The sequence below is a fragment of the Mustelus asterias genome, unplaced genomic scaffold, assembly GCF_964213995.1.
Source record: "Mustelus asterias unplaced genomic scaffold, sMusAst1.hap1.1 HAP1_SCAFFOLD_97, whole genome shotgun sequence".
Lineage (NCBI taxonomy): Eukaryota > Metazoa > Chordata > Chondrichthyes > Carcharhiniformes > Triakidae > Mustelus > Mustelus asterias.
This window is the reverse complement of record NW_027590145.1, coordinates 882,966-900,924: the sequence shown is the minus strand read 5'-3', so window position 1 is coordinate 900,924 and position 17,959 is coordinate 882,966. Positions and strand designations below refer to the sequence as shown.

The following is a 17,959-nucleotide window of genomic DNA, read 5'->3' as shown; positions in this document are numbered from 1 at the left end:
AGAAACACAGAATCGCCACAGTGCAGAAGGAGGCCATTTGGCCCATCGAGCCTGCATCAACAGCAATCCCCATCCCCATAACACTATGTATTTACCCCGCTATTCCCCCGACACTAAGAGGCAATTTAGCATGGTCAATCCACCTCACCTACACATCTTTGGACACTAAGGGACAATTTAGCATGGCCAATCCACCCAACCTACACATCTTTGGACACTAAGGGGCAATTTAGCATGGCCAATCCACCCAACCTACACATCTTTGGACACTAAGGGGCAATTTAGCATGGCCAATCCAGCTAACCTACACATATTTGGACACTAAGGGACAATTTAGCATGGCCAATCCACCCAACCTACACATCTTTGGACACTAAGGGGCAATTTAGCATGGCCAATCCACCTAACCTACACATCTTTGGACACTAAGGGACAATTTAGCATGGCCAATCCACCCAACCTACACATCTTTGGACACTAAGGGGCAATTTAGCATGGCCAATCCACCTAACCTACACATCTTTGGACACTAAGTGACAACTTAGCATGGCCAATCCACCCAACCTACACATCTTTGGACACTAAGGGGCAATTTAGCATGGCCAATCCACCTAACCTGCACATCTTGGTAAATGGCCTACATGTGACTCCAGGTTGACTCTCAACTGCCCTCCATGCTGCTGTGTAGAGGGACCCGGGCGTCCTTGTGCAGGAATCTCAAGGAGTTGGTTTGCAGGTGCAGCAGGTAATTAAGAAGGCAAATGGAATTTTGTCCTTCATTGCTAGGGGGATGGAGTTTAAAAACAGCGAGGTTATGTTGCAGCTGTATAAGGTGCCTGTATAAGGCCACACCTGGAGTACCTTGTACAGTTTTGGTCTCCTTACTTGAGAAAGGATATATTGGCACTGGAGGGGGTGCAGAGGATATTCCGGAGTTGAGAGGGTTGGCTTATGAGGAGAGACTGAGTAGACTGGGGCGATACTCATTGGAATTCAAAAGAATGAGGGGAGATCTTATAGAGACATATAAGATTATGAAGGGAATAGATAAGATAGAAGCAGGGAGGTTGTTTCCACTGGCGGGTGAAACTAGAACTAGGGGGCATGGCCTCAAAATAGCAATTTAGCATGGCCAATCCACCTAACCTGCACATCTTTGGACACGAAGGGACAATTTAACATGGCCAATCCACTTAACCTGCACATCTTTGGACACGAAGGGACAATTTAACATGGCCAATCCACTTAACCTGCACATCTTTGGACACTAAGGGGCAATTTAGCATGGCCAATCCACCTAACCTGCACATCTTTGGAGACTAAGGGACAATTCAACATGGCCAATCCACCTAACCTGCACATCTTTGGACCCGAAAAACCCATTTGGGTCACCAATGTCTTTTAGGGAAGGAAATCTGCCGTCCTTACCCGGTCTGGCCTACATGTGACTCCAGGTTGACTCTCAACTGCCCTCCAAGGGCAACTAGGGATGGGCAATAAATATTGGGCCAGCCAGCGACGCCCATGCCCCATGAATGAATTTTTAAAAATTTATAGATTTTTATCGGGTCTCCCCTCAGCCTCGGGTGCTCCAGGTAAAACAACCCTAGTTTGTCCAGCCTCTCCTTGTAGCTTACACCCTCCAATCCAGGCAGCATCCTGGTCAACCTCTTCCGCACTCTTTCCAAATCCTCCACATCCTTCCTGTAATGTGGCGACCGGAATTGAACGCGATGCTCGATAAGTGCGGCCTAACCAAAGCTTTATGAAGCTGAAAAATGAGTTCGGCCCATGAACAATTGCATCGTGTTTATTTACACAGGATCAAGAGGTTTCGAGTGCTTGCTGTTTCTGCCCTTGATGCTTTAAACGATCTGGATGATTGGCACTTTTACTGGGCTGTAGTAAAAAGGAGTTTATTTCTACAAACGTGAAAGTTATTAATGAATTACCTTTTTTTCAATAAAAGGTTTTCATTTGCACATCCTATTGTCACTATCGGGTTCACTGGGGCGGCACGGTGGCACAGTGGTTAGCACTGTTGCCTCACAGCTCCAGGGACCGGGGTTCGATTCCCGGCTTGGGTCACTGTCTGTGCAGAGGCTGCACATCCTCCCTGTGTCTGTGTCGATTTCCTCCGGGTGCTCCGGTTTTCTCCCACAGTCCAAAGATGTGCAGGTTAGGTGGATTGGCCGTGCTAATTGCCCCTTAGTGTCCAAAGATGTGTAGGTTAGGTGGATTGGCCATGCTAAATTGTCCCTTAGTGTCCAAAGATGTGCGGGTTAGGTGGATTGGCCATGCTAAATTGTCCCTTAGTGTCCAAAGATGTTCAGCTTAGGTGGATTGGCCATGCTAAATTGCCCCTTAGTGTCCAAAGATGTGCAGGTTAGGTGGATTGGCCGTGCTAATTTACCCTTCGTGTCCAAAGATGTGTAGGTTAGGTGGATTGGCCATGCTAAATTGTCCCTTAGTGTCCAAAGATGTGCAGGTTAGGTGGATTGGCCATGCTAAATTGCCCCTTAGTGTCCAAAGATGTGCGGTTTAGGTGGGTTGGCCATGCTAAATTGCCCCTTAGTGTCCAAAGATGTGCAGGTTAGGTGGATTGGCCATGCTAAATTGCCCCTTAGTGTCCAAAGATGTGCGGGTTAGCTGGATTGGCCATGCTAAATTGTCCCTTAGTGTCCAAAGATGTGTAGGTTAGGTGGATTGGCCATGCTAAATTGCCCCTTAGTGTCCAAAGATGTGAAGATTAGGTGGATTGCTCCGTGGGTTTCCTCCGGATGCTCCAGTTTCCTCTCACAGTCCTGGTTAGGGTGCATTGGCCGTGCTAAATTCTCCCTCAATGTACCCAAACAGGCGCCGGAGTGTGGCCACTTGGGGATTTTCACACTAACTTCATTGCAGTGTCAATGTAAGCCTTACTTGTGAAACTGATAAATAAACTTTACTTTACATGAGCTTGGCCCATGAACAATGTTTATTTACACAAGATCAAGTGGTTTCGAGTGCTTGCAGTTCCTGCCATCGATGCTTTAAATGATCTGGATGATTGACACTTTTACTGGGCTGTAGTAAAATGGGAGTTTCTTTTCACAGAAGTGGAAAGTTATTAATGAATTACTGGTTTCTTTTTTGATTAACACATCCAACTGTCACTTTAGGGCTAATTTTTTTCCGTAAATAAGTTGACCGTTTTCTGTTTGTGATCTTACGGTCTCTTCATTTCCAGAGCTCTAAAAGATGCGGAAAAGGACAAGAAGGATGAGGTCCCGTTGCAGGAGACGCACGTCTCACTGATGAAGCAGACAGTCTAAACAGCCGCAGCTCTCTCGGAGTGACAGACGGCGTGGAGCACGGGTCCACCTTTGCAACAGCAGCTCTGAATAAGCCATTAACCCCGTAATATTTCTCAGATGCTCTTTAAACACTCGCTTACTAAGGAGATAACGCAACTTCGACACGCGGGCCCCCTCTCAGCCATCAGCACTCCGGGAGCGCAAATGAGATGCTGAAACCTGTGTCAACTTTTTCACAACAGACCATTTAATTACGTATCAACCAGCAATATTTTCAAACATACGCACTAAACCCCAGCGCACTAAGTCAACGACACAAACTCTGGGAAAAAAAGGACCATAGGCGATTATGCATCGACATCTTAATCCAGATAACACGCTTTTCTATTTGATTTGATTCGATTTATTATTGCCACACGTATTACCACACAGTGAAAAGTATTGGGCCGAATTTTCCTACCTCACCTGCCACGGGAATCGTAGCGGGCGGGAGATGGACCACGCAAAGGAGCGGGATTTTCCAGTCTCGGGACGCGCGCGGCCGAAAAATCCCACCCGATGTTTCTTGCGCACTATACAGGCAAAGCATACCATTCATAGAGAAGGAAAGGAGAGGGTGCAGAATGTAGTGTTACAGTCATAGCTAGGGTGCAGAGAAAGATCAACTTAATATTTGGTTTGATTTATTATTGTCACATGTACTGGGATACAGTGAAAAGTATTGTTTCTTACACGCTATACAGACAAAGCATACCGTTCATAGAGAAGGAAAGGAGAGGGTGCAGAATGTCGTGTTACAGTCACAGCTAGGGTGTAGAGAAAGATCAACTTAGGTAGGTCCATTCAAAAGTCTGACAGCAGCAGGGAAGAAGCTGTTCTTGAGTCGGTTGGTCCGTGACCTCAGACTTTTGTATCTTTTTCCCGACGGAAGAAGGTGGAAGAGAGAATGTCCGGGGGGTGCGTGGGGGCCCTTGATTATGCTGCCTGCTTTTCCCGAGGCAGCGGGAAGTGTAGACGGAGTCAATGGATGGGAGGCTGGTTTGCGTGATGGATTGGGCTACATTCACAACCTGTTATGAGATATTATTTGTGCTTACCACGCCTCTCCCAATGTCTCAACTGCTAAAAGCCAATTGGGGTTGAAGGCCAGCAGAATAGGATTACTCCCTAAATTATCCTGATAACCATGCTTCTGTTACCCCAAGGTGCTCGCCCGCAAGAACGTAGCCCAATCCATCACTCAAACCAGCCTCCCATCCATTGACTCTGTCTACACTTCCCGCTGTCTTGGGGAAAAGCAGCCAGCATAATCAAGGACCCCCACACACCCCGGACATTCTCTCTTCCACCTTCTTCCGTCGGGAAAAAGATACAAAAGTCTGAGGTCACGTACCAACCGACTCAAGAACAGTTTCTTCCCTGCTGCTGTCAGAGTTTTGAATGGACCTACCTTATATTAAGTTGATCTTTCTCTGCACCCTAGCTGTGACTGTAAGACTACATTCTGCACCCTCTCCTTTCCTTCTCCCCTATGTACTCTATGAACAGTATGCTTTGTCTCTATGGCACGCAAGAAACAATACTTTTCACTGCATCCCAGTACATGTGGGTGGTGAAGAAGGCATTCGGCATGCTTGGTTTCATTGGTCAGAACATTGAATACAGGAGTTGGGACGTCTTGTTGAAGTTGTACAAGACATTGGTAAGGCCACACTTGGAATACTGTGTGCAGTTCTGGTCACCCTATTATAGAAAGGATATTATTAAACTAGAAAGAGTGCAGAAAAGATTTACTAGGATGCTACCAGGAATTGGTGGTTTGAGTGATAAGGAGAGGCTGGATAGACTGGGGTGTAGAAGGCTGTGAGGGGTGATCTTATAGAGGTCTATAAAATAATGAGGGTCATAGATTGGGTAGACAGTCAATATCTTTTCCCAAAGGTAGGGGAGTCTAAAACTAGAGGGCATAGGTTTAAGGTGAGAGGGGAGAGACACAAAAGGGTCCAGAGGAGCAATTTTTTCACACAGAGGGTGGTGAGTGTCTGGAACGAGCTGCCAGAGGCAGTAGTAGAGGCGGGTACAATTTTGTCTTTTAAAAAGCATTTAGACAGTTACATGGGTACGATGGGTATAGAGGGATATGGGCCAAACGCGGGCAATTGAGACTAGCTTAGTGGTTAAAAACTGGGCGGCCTGGACAAGTTGGGCCGAAGGGCCTGTTTCCATGCTGTAAACCTCTATGATTCTATATGGCAATAATAAATCAAATCAAAATCAACGGGGAACGGTCGTTGTGTAAAATATTCCAAACTGTGAGGTAAACCTCTCCCAAGGACTCTTTGATCGTGAATGATAAGTTTGAATTAAACTCATGAGAAACAAGAACGGATCTGTTATTTGATTAATTACTTGGCCAATTTGAACTGTTCAGGAAGGAATGTCTGGGCTATTTGTTTTTGAGCCAGAAGCAGATATATTTGCTTAAGTCTCATGGGGATTTATTATAGATAGCACTTGTGGACTTTGTCCCAGCTAAATAAATTCAAAGAGTGACTCTCTCTGTCTCTCTCTCTCTCTCTATCTCTGTCTCTCTCTCTGTCTCTCTGTCTCTCTCTCTGTCTCTCTCTCTCTCTCTCTCTGTGTCTCTCTCTGTGTCTCTCCCTCTCTCTATCTCTGTCTCTCCCTCTCTCTATCTCTGTCTCTCTATATCTCTGTCTCTCTCTCTCCCTCTGTGTCTCTCTCTGTGTCTCTCTGTCTCTGTCTCTCTCTCTCACTGTCTCTCTCTATCTCTCAGTCTCTGTATCTCTCTGTCTCTCTCTCTCTCATTCTCCATCTCTCTCTCTCTCTGTCTCTCTCTCTCTCCATCTCTCTCTGTCTGTCCTTCTCTCTCTGTCTCTCTCTGTCTCTCTGTCTCTCACTCTCTGTCTCTCTCTTTCTCTCTGCCTCTTGCTCTGTCTCTCCCTCTCTGTCTCTGTGTCTCTGTCGCTCTCTCTCTCACTGCCTCTCTCTCTCCCTCTCGTTCTCTCTCCTTCTCTCTGTCTCTCTTTCTCTCTCTCTTTCTGTATCTCTCTCTCTCTCCCCCTCTCTCTTGAGGACCCGCACATCCTCCCTAAAGTGTGTGGGTGATCAGAACTGGACACAATATTCTAGTTGTGGAACCTGACCAGAGCTTTATAAAGGTTCAGCATCATTGCCTTTGTACTCAATCCCACTCTTTATGAAGCTCAAGATCCTGCTTGCTGTGCTAACCATTCTCTCAATATGTCCAAAGATGTGTAGGTTAGGTGGATTGGCCATGCTAAATTGCCCCTTAGTGTCCAAAGATGTGTAGGTTAGGTGGGTTGGCCATGCTAAATTGCCCCTTAGTGTCCAAAGATGTGTAGGTTAGGTGGATTGGCCGTGCTAAATTGCCCCTTAGTGTCCAAAGATGTGTAGGTTAGGTGTATTGGCCGTGCTAAATTGCCCCTTAGTGTCCAAAGATGTGCAGGTTAGGTGTATTGGCCGTGCTAAATTGCCCCTTAGTGTCCAAAGATGTGCAGGTTGGGGTGATTAGTGGGGTAAACATGTGGGTTTATGGGGAAACGTACTGGGTAGGATGCTCTCTTGTTGGTGCAGACTCGATGGGCCGAATGGCCTCTTTCTGCACTGTGGGGACTCGATGGTTCTATTTTGTGAACCGGATGGGTTTTTACAACAATGTGTTCACGGTTATCATTTAATTCCCGATTTTAAGTGAATTCAAATTCCACCATCTGCCGCGGTGGGATTCGAACCCGGGTCCCCCAGAACATCACCCTGCGTCTCTGGATTACTCGTCTGGTGACAATACCACTACGCCACCACCTTCCCCTCAATAGTGCTAGGCAAGGAGGCCTCATGAGGCCGGGTGGGGGTGGGGGGGGGTCGTTGGGAGGGTGCCATCACCCCCACAACCAGATTTGTGTTCAGGCTATGGTCTCACTGCAGCCATTCACAATGAGGATAGCAGACTGCTTTGCAATACAGATTAAATAGCACCACTTCTATTGAGTGGGGAGAGACACAGAGAGAGGGTCCTTGGACACAAATCTCCGAAAATCCCTGCAGTGCAGAAGGAGGTCATTCGGCCCATCAAGTCTGCAGCGAAAACACAGCATCCTACCCAGGCCCTATCCCCGTAAACCCACATCGTTACCCCGCTAATCTTCCTAACCTGCACATCTTTGGACACTAGGGGGCAATTTAGCATGGCCAATCCACCTAACCTGCACATCCTTGGACACTCGGGGGCAATTTAGCATGGCCAATCCACCTAACCTGCACATCTTTGGACACTAAGGGACAATTTAGCATGGCCAATCCACCTAACCTACACATCTTTGGACACTAAGGGGCAATTTAGCATGGCCAATCCACCTAACCTGCACATCTTTGGACACTAAGGGGCAATTTAACATGGCCAATCCACCTAACCTACATATCTTTGGACACTAAGGGACAATTTAACATGATCAATCCACCTAACCTGCACATTTTTGGACTGTGGGAGGAAACCGGAGCACCCGGAGGAAACCCACGCAGACACGGGGAGAATGTGCAGACTCCGCACAGACAGTGACCCGAGGCCAGGATGGACCCTGGGTCCTTGGAGTTGTGAAGCAGCAGTGCTAACCAACACGACACTGTGGAGGTACGTGGGGAACACCACCACCTGCAAGTTCCCCCTCCGAGCCACTCACCATCCCGACTTGGAAATACATCGGCCGTTCCTTCACTGTGGCTGGGGTCAAGATCCTGGAACTCCCTCCCTAACAGCACTGTGGGTGTACCTACACCACACACGGGGACTGACTGATGTCCAATCACAATCCTGGAACTCCCTCCCTAACAGCACTGTGGGTTTACCTACACCACATGGGACTGACTGATGTCCAATCACAATCCTGGGACTCCTTCCCGAACAGCGCTGTGGGTGTACCTACGTCACTCGGGGACTGCAGTGGGTTCAAGATGGCGGCTCACCCACCACCTTCTCAAGGGGGGGGCAATTAGGGATGTGGGTAAACACTGGGCCCGGCCAGCGACGCCCACATCCCGTGAATGAACTTTAAAACGCGACATTCGGGAGTGACATGGACTGTATTTAATCAAACTGACCTGTCTGGCATTGCCGAATGGACACTGTGTTAGAGTCACAGAGATATACAGCATGGGAACAGGTCCTTCGGCCCAATCCCACACTGAACTAGCCCCATTTGCCTGTGTTGGACCCATGTCCCTCTAAACCTTTCCCCAATCCACGTCCCTGTCCAAATGTCTTCTAAATGTTGTCATTGTACCCGCCTTATCACCCCCTCTGGCAGCTCATTCCACACTCGCGCCACCCTCTGTGTGAAAACGTTACCCCCTCGGGTCCCCTTACCCCTCTCACCTTAAACCTACGCCCTCTAGTTTTGGACTCCCCCTTACCCTGGGGAAAAGACCTTGCCTATTCGCCTTATCGATGCCCCTCATGATTTTATAGACCTCTATAAGGTCACCCCCTCATCCTCCTACACTCCAGGGGAAAAAAGTCCCAGCCTATCCAGCCTCTCTTTATAATTCACACCTTCCAGTCCCCGGTAACATCCTGGTAAATCTTTTTTTGCCCCCTTTCCAGTTTAATAACATCCTTCCTATGAGCGGGGTGACCAAAATTGTACACGGTACTCCAAATGTGGCCTCACTGATGTCTTGTACGGTTGTAAAGGGGCAGCGTATTATCGCTAGACTATTATCCAGAAACTCAGCTCATGTTCTGGGGGAGCCGGGTTCGAATCCCGCCACGGCAGATGGTGGAATTTGAATTCAATAAAAAATCTCTGGAATTAAGAATCTACTGATGACCCATTGTGGGAAAAACCCATCTGGTTCCCTTTAGGGAAGGAAATCTGCCGTCCTTACCCCGGTCTGGCCTACATGTGACTCCAGAGCCACAGCAATGTGGTTGACTCTCAACTGCCCTCCAAGGGGCAACTAGGGATGGGCAATAAATGCTGGGCCCAGCCAGCGACGCCCATGTCCCAAGAATAAATTTTTTAACAAGTAACGCTCCAATGCCTGTACTCAATGCTTTGACCAATGGAACCATGTGTGCCAAACACCCTCTTCACCACCCTGTCTACCTGTGACGCCACTTTGGAGGAACAATGTACCTGCACCCCTCGGTCTCTCTGTTCGACAATACACCCCAGGGTCCAACCGTTTAAGTTTTGCCCTAGTTTGTCTTAGCGAAATGCAACACATTAAGTTTTTTATTAGTGTCACAAGTAGTCTTACATTAACACTGCAATGAAGTTACTGTGAAAATCCCGTGGTCGCCACACTCCGACGCCTGTTCGGGTAACACTGAGGAAGAATTTAGCATGGTCAATGCATCCTAACCAGCACGTCTTTCGGACTGTGGGAGGAAACAGGAGCACCCGGAGGAAACCCACGCAGACACGGAGGGAGAACGTGCAGACTCCGCACAGACGGTGACCCAAACTGGGAGTCAAACCTGGGTCCTTGGTGCTGTGAGGCAGCAGCACCAAGCACCCGCCCCCCGACAGAGCATCTTACCCAGACCACCTCCCCTGCCCTATCCCCATAACCCCACACATTTACCCTGGCCAATCCACCTAACCTGCACATCATTGGACACGAAGGGGCAATTTAGCGTGGCCAATCCACCTAACCTGCACATCTTTGGACACCAAGGGGCAATTTAGCATGGCCAATCCACCCAACCTGCACATCTTTGGACACCAAGGGGCAATTTAGCATGGCCAATCCACCCAACCTGCACATCTTTGGACACTAAGGGGCAATTTAGCATAGCCAATCCACCTAACCTACACATCTTTGGACACCAAGGGGCAATTTAGCATGGCCAATCCACCTAACCTACACATCTTTGGACACCAAGGGGCAATTTAGCATGGCCAATCCACCCAACCTGCACATCTTTGGACACTAAGGGGCAATTTAGCATGGCCAATCCACCTAACCTGCACATCTTTGGACACTAAGGGACAGTTTAGAATGGCCAATCCACCTAACGTGCACATCTTTGGACACTAAGGGACAATTTAGCATAGCCAATCCACCTAACCTGCACATCTTTGGACACTAAGGGACAGTTTAGTATGGCCAATCCACCGAACCTGCACATCTTTGGACACTACGGGGCAATTTAGCACGGCCAATCCACCAAACCTGCACATCTTTGGACACTAAGGGGGCAATTTAGCGTGGCCAATCCACCTAACCTGCACATCTTTGGACACTAAGGGGCAATTTAGCATGGCCAATCCATGTAACCTTCACATCGTTGGACAGTAAGGGGCAATTTAGCATGGCCAATCCACCTAACCTGCACATCTTTAGACACTAAGGGGCAATTTAGCATGGCCAATCCACCCAACCTGCACATATTTTGGACACTAAGGGGCAATTTAGCATGGCCAATCACCCTAACCTGCACATCTTTGGACACTAAGGGGAAATTTTGCATGGCCAATCCACCTAACCTGCACATCTTCGGACACTAAGGGACAATTTAGCATGGCCAATCCACCTAACCTGCACATCTTTGGACTGTGGGAGGAAACCGGAGCACCCAGAGGAAACCCATGCAGGCACGGGGGGAGAACGTGCAGACTCCGCACGGACAGTGACCCGAGGCCGGGAATCGAACCCGGGTCCCTGGCACCGTGAGGCAGCGGTGCTAACCCACTGTGCCACCCGTGCCGTCCTTGAAATCAACAATACTGCTTCTTACTAAACCGGAGCTCAAGGTTTAAACCAGTGGAAGGTCACTTGAAGACTAAATCGTGTCAAATGGATTTCTAGGTAGGCTGGCAGAGGCCAACACCTAGTAATGATTGAGCGATTAATTAGCTCCATCGGTCGGGCGGAACGCACAGTTTATCTGGATGGGTGAGCTAGGGTGAGTCGACAAGACTTCAACATCCATTAGTATCTTGTGATCTTCTCCATGCCAGTGACAAGTGTGCCAGTAACTCTCTCTCTCTCTCTCAAGGAATTGGACTTCAGAATGAAAAGTAACCGTGCCGTTATCAGGGGAAGCAAGATCTAACCTGGGCGACCAAACATAAGGAGTCTCCTTCGGAACTGATGATCTTTCCGCCTTCTCGTTCCCCAGCTATGAGCTTTGCGGACATCCTCGAGGTTGTTGGAGGCATGGGAAGATTCCAATTCATCTACGTTCTCCTGTTAGTCTTCCCGGTGATCCTGACAACTTCCCACCACCTGCTCCAGAACTTTGTGGCTGTCGTCCCCGGCCACCGCTGCCGGATCCCCCCGGTAGCCAACAGTTCGGAGGGCGGGCTGGAGGCGGAAGAGGAGAAGGACTTCCTCCGGGTCTTCATCCCGCTGGACGGGAAGCGGCGGCCGGAGGAATGCCAGCTGTACTCCACGCCCCAGTGGCACCTCCTGCGGGGCAACGGGACGCCGGGGAACGGGAGCGGGTACGGCACGCGGGCGTGCACGGACGGATGGGTGTTCGACCACTCCAAGGTCAAAGCCACGATCGTCAGCGAGGTAAGCCTGAGGCTCAGGGTCCACGGGGGGAAGGGCGGGGGTGGCGGGGTTGGGGGTGGGGGGCGGGATCCCACGCTCCCGTCTGCTTGGGGCAACGGGAGGGGCGGAATCTCACAGGAGGCCGGAAACGACGGCAAGGGGTTCCATCATGATTGTCCCCACTGCCTCCCGCAACCCCGCCATTGGCAGAACGGGTTCATAGAACCCTTTCAGTGCAGGAGGACGCCATTCGGCCCATCGAGTCTGCATCGACAACAATCCCACCCAGGCCCCATTCCCATAACCCCATGCATTTACCCTAGCCAGTCCCCCCTGACACTAAGGGGCAATTTAGCATGGCCAATCCACCTAACCTGCACATCTTTGGACACTAAGGGGCAATTTAGCATGGCCAATCCACCTAACCTGCACATCTTTGGACACTAAGGGGCAATTTAGCATGGCCAATCCACCTAACCTGCACATCTTTGGACACTAAGGGGCAATTTAGCATGGCCAATCCACCTAACCTGCACATCTTTGGACACTAAGGGGCAATTTAGCATGGCCAATCCACCTAACCTACACATCTTTGGACACTAAGGGGCAATTTAGCATGGCCAATCCACCTAACCTGCACATCTTTGGACACTAAGGGGCAATTTAGCATGGCCAATCCACCTAACCTGCACATCTTTGGACACTAAGGGGCAATTTAGCATGGCCAATCCACCTAACCTGCACATCATTGGACACTAAGGGGCAATTTAGCATGGCCAATCCACCTAACCTGCACATCTTTGGACACTAAGGGGCAATTTAGCATGGCCAATCCACCTAACCTACACGTCTTTGGACACTAAGGGACAATTTAGCATGTCCAATCCACCTAACCTGCACATCTTTGGACACTAAGGGGACAATTTAGCATGGCCAATCCACCTAACCTACACATCTTTGGACACTAAGGGGACAATTTACCATGTCCAATCCACCTAACCTGCACATCTTTGGACACTAAGGGGCAATTATTATGGCCAATCGACCTAACCCACACATCTTTGGAACTAAGGGGCAATTGAGCATGGCCAATCCACTTAACCTACACATCTTTGGACACTAAGGGGCAATTTAGCAAGGCCAATCCACCGAATCTGCACATCTTTGGACACTAAAGGGCAATTATTATGGCCAATCCACCTAACCCACACATCTTTGGAACTAAGGGGCAATTTAGCATGACCAATCCACCTAACATGCACATCTTTGGACACTAAGGGACAATTTAGCATGGCCAATCCACCTAACATGCACATCTTTGGACACTAAGGGGCAATTTAGCATGGCCAATCCACCTAACCTGCACATCTTTGTATCATAGAACCTCTACAGTGCAGAAGGTGGCCATTCGACCCATCGAGTCTGCACCAATCACAATCCCACCCAGGCCCTGTCCCCATTACCCCACGCATTTACCCTGCTAATCCCCTGACACTAAGGGGCAATTTAGCATGGCCAAGCCACCTGCAGATCTTTGGACCGTGGGGGGAAACCGGAGCACCCGGAGGGAAACCACGGGGAGAAGGTGCAAACTCCGCACAGGCAATGACCCGAGGCCGGGAATCGAACCCAGGTCCCTGGAGCTGTGAGGCAGCGGTGCTAACCCGCTGTGCCAACGTGCCTTGGGTAGAAGATGTGCCAGGTAGAAGCCACCAGAGGAGGTCAGGTGAGTGCGTAGCTCGGGGGGTTGCTGGATGAAGAGGTCTCTGCATTGCTAGTCCATTGATAATTCCATTCTTCCAATGCCTCTCGCGACGGGAGTCGCATTCCCTTCCCACTCTGAACAAATGGAGAAAAGGTCTTGAGTTTTGAAAAGCGTCCACACGAGGGCGCCGAAGGGCCTCTTCCTGCGCCATACTGTTATGTGACAAGGCCGGAATAGACTTGGGAGTATTGTTCTGGGCCCATCCTCTCCCCCACAGGGTCCCGATGTTTGCGGAGGGTCCCAATCAGAGTGAATCCTGTTCAATCCTCCACGGCGAATGACTTTCTTTTCAAATTGGCAGGCAGTAACGAGTGGGGCGGTGCTGTTACCCCAGCTATTCACAATACATATCACTGATTTGGGTGAGGGAACAAAGTGTAACATCTCAAAGTTTGCAGATGCGACCAAGTTGGGTGGGAGGGTGAACTGTGACCAGGACGCAGAGATCCTTCAGGATGATCTGGACAGGTTGGGCGAGTGGGCAAATCGATGGCAGATGCAGTTTAATTTGGATAAATGTGAGGTTATCCACTTTGGAAGCAAGAACAAGAAGGTAGATTACTACCTGAGTGGCTGTAAATTGGGAGAGGGGGGAGTGTGCAGAGGGACCTGGGTGTCCTTGTGCACCAGTCGCTGAAGGTAAGCATGCAGGTGCAGCAGGCGGTAAAGAAGGCAAATGGTGTGTTGGCCTTCATTGCGAGAGGTTTCGAGTACAGGAGCAGAGGGATGTGTTGTTGCGATTATACAGGGCCTTGGTGAGGCCACACCGAGAGTATTGTGTGCAGTTCTGGTCTCCTTTTCTGAGGAAGGATGTTCTTGCTCTCGAGGGAGTTGCAGCGAAGGTTTACCAGGCTGATTCCGGGGACTGATGTACGAGGAGAGATTGACCAGGTTAGGATTGTTTTCACTGGAGTTCAGACGAATGAGGGGGGGGTCTCATCGAGACTTATAAAATTCTAACAGGACTAGACAGGGTAGATGCAGGGAGGATGTTCCCGATGGTGGGGGGAGTCCAGAACCAGGGGGTCACAGTCTGAGGATTCGGGGGAGACCATTTAGGACGGAGGTGAGGAGATATTTCTTCACCCGGTGAGCCTGTGGAATTCATTCCCACAGGAAGTAGTTGATGCCAAAACATTGAATGTATTCAAGAGGCGGCTGGATATAGCACTTGGGGCGAACGGGGTCAAAGGTTATGGGGAGGAAGCAGGATTAGGCTGTTGAGTTGCATGATCAGCCATGATGGTGATGAATGGCGGAGCAGGCTCGAAGGGCCGAATGGCCTCCTCCTGCTCCTATCTTTTATGTTTCAATGTTTCTTCATGTTTTTTGACAGTGGGACCTCGTTTGCGACAGGAAACCTCTGAAACACATGGCACAATCGATCTACATGGCCGGTTTGATGATAGGAAACATCTTGTTGGGCAGACTCTCTGACAAGTAAGGAATGCAAGACGATTAGTTCCCAGGTCGAATTCGACAGGATTCCCGGGACTAAAAGCTGTAAAACGAACCTGATATCAGGTGCACATTCTGCTGGCTAAACTCCGATTGAAGCAGAATGGCCTACAGGGGTTACAATGGGTGGCACAGTGGGTTAGCACTGCTGCCTCACAGCACCAGGGACCCGGGTTCGATTCCCGGCTCGGGTCACTGTCTGTGCGGAGTCTGCACGTTCTCGCCGTGTCTGCGTGGGTTTCCTCCGGGTGCTCCGGTTTCCTCCCACAGTCCGAAAGACGTGCTGTTGAGGTGGATTGGCCGTGCTAAATTCTCCCTCAGTGTAACCCGAACAGGCGCCGGAGTGTGGCGACTCGGGGATTTCCACAGTAGCTCCATTGCAGTGTGAATGTGAGCTTGTGACACGAATAAATAAACTTAAAACATGCTATGACTTTTTTTTTTATTCATGGAATGTGGGGCTTCACTGGGCAAGGCCCAGTGATACCCAACCCTAATGGTGGCAAGGTGGCACAGTGGGTTAGCACTGCTGCCTCACAGCGCCAGAGACCTGGGTTCGATTCCTGGCTTGGGTCACTGTCTGTGTGGAGTCTGCACGTTCTTCCCGTGTCTGCGTGGGTTTCCTCCGGGTGCTCCGGTTTCCTCCCACAGTCTGAAAGATGTGCAGGTTAGGTGGATTGGCCATGCTAAATTGCCCCTTAGTGTCCAAAGATGTGCAGGTTAGGGAGATTGGCCATGCTAAATTGTCCCTTAGTGTCCAAAGATGTGCAGGTTTGGTGGATTGGCCATGCTAAATTGCCCCTTAGTGTCCAAAGATGCGCAGGTTAGGTGGATTGGCCATGCTAAGTTGCCCCTTAGTGACCAAAGATGTGCAGGTTAGGTGGATTGGCCATGCTAAGTTGCCCCTTAGTGACCAAAGATGTGCAGGTTAGGTGGATTGGCCATGCTAAATTTTCCCTTAGTGTCCAAAGATGTGCAGGTTAGGTGGATTGGCCATGCTAAATTGTCCCTTAGTGTCCAAAGATGTGTAGGTTAGGTGGATTGGCCGTGCTAAATTGCCCCTTAGTGTCCAAAGATGTGTAGGTTAGGTGGATTGGCCGTGCTAAATTGCCCCTTAGTGTCCAAAGATGTGTAGGTTAGGTGGATTGGCCGTGCTAAATTGCCCCTTAGTGTCCAAAGATGTGTAGGTTAGGTGGATTGGCCATGCTAAATTGCCCCTTAGTGTCCAAAGATGTGTAGGTTAGGTGGATTGGCCGTACTAAATTGCCCCTTAGTGTCCAAAGATGTGCAGGTTAGGTGGATTGGCCGTGCTAAATTGCCCCTTAGTGTCCAAAGATGTGTAGGTTAGGCGGATTGGCCATGCTAAATTGCCCCTGAGTGTCCAAAGATGTGTAGGTTAGGTGGATTGGCCGTGCTAAATTGCCCCTTAGTGTCCAAAGATGTGCAGGTTGGGTGGATTGGCCATGCTAAATTGCCCCTTAGTGTCCAAAGATGTGCAGGTTGGGTGGATTGGCCATGCTAAATTGCCCCTTAGTGTCCAAAGATGTATAGGTTTTTCGGTGTTCAGATCACCATCAACTTGTCCGGGTCCCTCCACACCGATGCTATAGTTCAGAAAGCCCACTAACTCTTCAACTTTCTCAGGAGGCTAAGGAAATCTGGCATTTCCGCTACGACTCATCACAGCTTGGTATGGGCTCCTGCTCTGCCCAAGACCGCAAGAAACTACAAAGGGGTTGTGAACGTAGCCCAGTCCCATCACGCAAACCCAGCCTCCCATCCATTGACTCTGTCTACACTTCCCGCTGCCTCGGGGAAAAGCAGCAGCATAATCAAGGACCCCCACGCACCCCGGACATTCTCTCTTCCACCTTCTTCCATCAGGAAAAAGATAAAAAAGTCTGAGGTCACGTACCGACCGACTCAAGAACAGCTTCTTCCCTGCTGCCATCAGACTTTTGAATAGACCTACCTTATATGAAGCTGATCTTTCTCTGCACCCTAGCTATGACTATAACACTATATTCTGCACTCTCTCCTTTCCTTCTCTATGAACGGTATGCTCTGTCTGTATAGCACGCAAGAAACAATACTTTTCACTGTATCCCAATACATGTGACAATAATAAATCAAATCAAATATTAAGTTGATCTTTCTCTACACCCCACCTGTGACTGGAACACTACATTCTGCACCCTCTCCTTTCCTTCTCCTCTATGTACTCTATGAATGGCATGCTTTGTCTGTACAGCGCGCAAGAAACAATACTTTTCACTGTATCCCAATACATGTGACAATAATAAATCAAATCAAATCAAAATCTAATCAAAATAAATCAACTCAATATCAAATCTAAATCTAAATCAAATCAAATCCAAATCACATCAAATCAAAACAAATCAACATCAAATCAAAACCCAATCAAATCAAAATCAAATTAAATTCGAATCAAATCAAAATCAAGCCTAAATCAAATCAAACTAAATCAAAATCCAATCAAATCAACATCAAATCAAAATCCAATCAAGTCAAAATCAAATTAAATTCAAATCAAATCAAAATCAAACCCAAATCAAATCAAACTAAATCAAAATCCAATCAAATCAAAATCAAGCCCAAATCAAATCAAACTAAATCAAAATCCAATCAAATCAAAATCAAGCCCAAATCAAATCAAACTAAATCAAAATCCAATCAAATCAACATCCAATCAAGTCAAAATCAAATTAAATTCAAATCAAATCAAAATCAAACCCAAATCAAATCAAACTAAATCAAAATCCAATCAAATCAAAATCAAGCCCAAATCAAATCAAACTAAATCAAAATCCAATCAAATCAAAATCAAGCCCAAATCAAATCAAACTAAATCAAAATCCAATCAAATCAACATCCAATC

At 48.5% G+C, this 17,959-nt stretch overlaps 1 protein-coding gene across 1 annotated transcript in view; it reads left to right on the top strand.

Moving 5' to 3' along the window:
- Positions 1–11,462: 11,462 nt before the first annotated feature.
- LOC144484283 (solute carrier family 22 member 6-A-like) overlaps positions 11,463–17,959 on the top strand; it is a 28,603-nt gene continuing 22,106 nt past the window's right edge. The window contains exons 1-2 of the mRNA XM_078202810.1: positions 11,463–11,858; positions 14,939–15,042. Of these exons, the coding sequence (XP_078058936.1) occupies positions 11,463–11,858; positions 14,939–15,042 (500 nt within the window). The remainder of the gene's footprint in view (positions 11,859–14,938; positions 15,043–17,959) is intronic.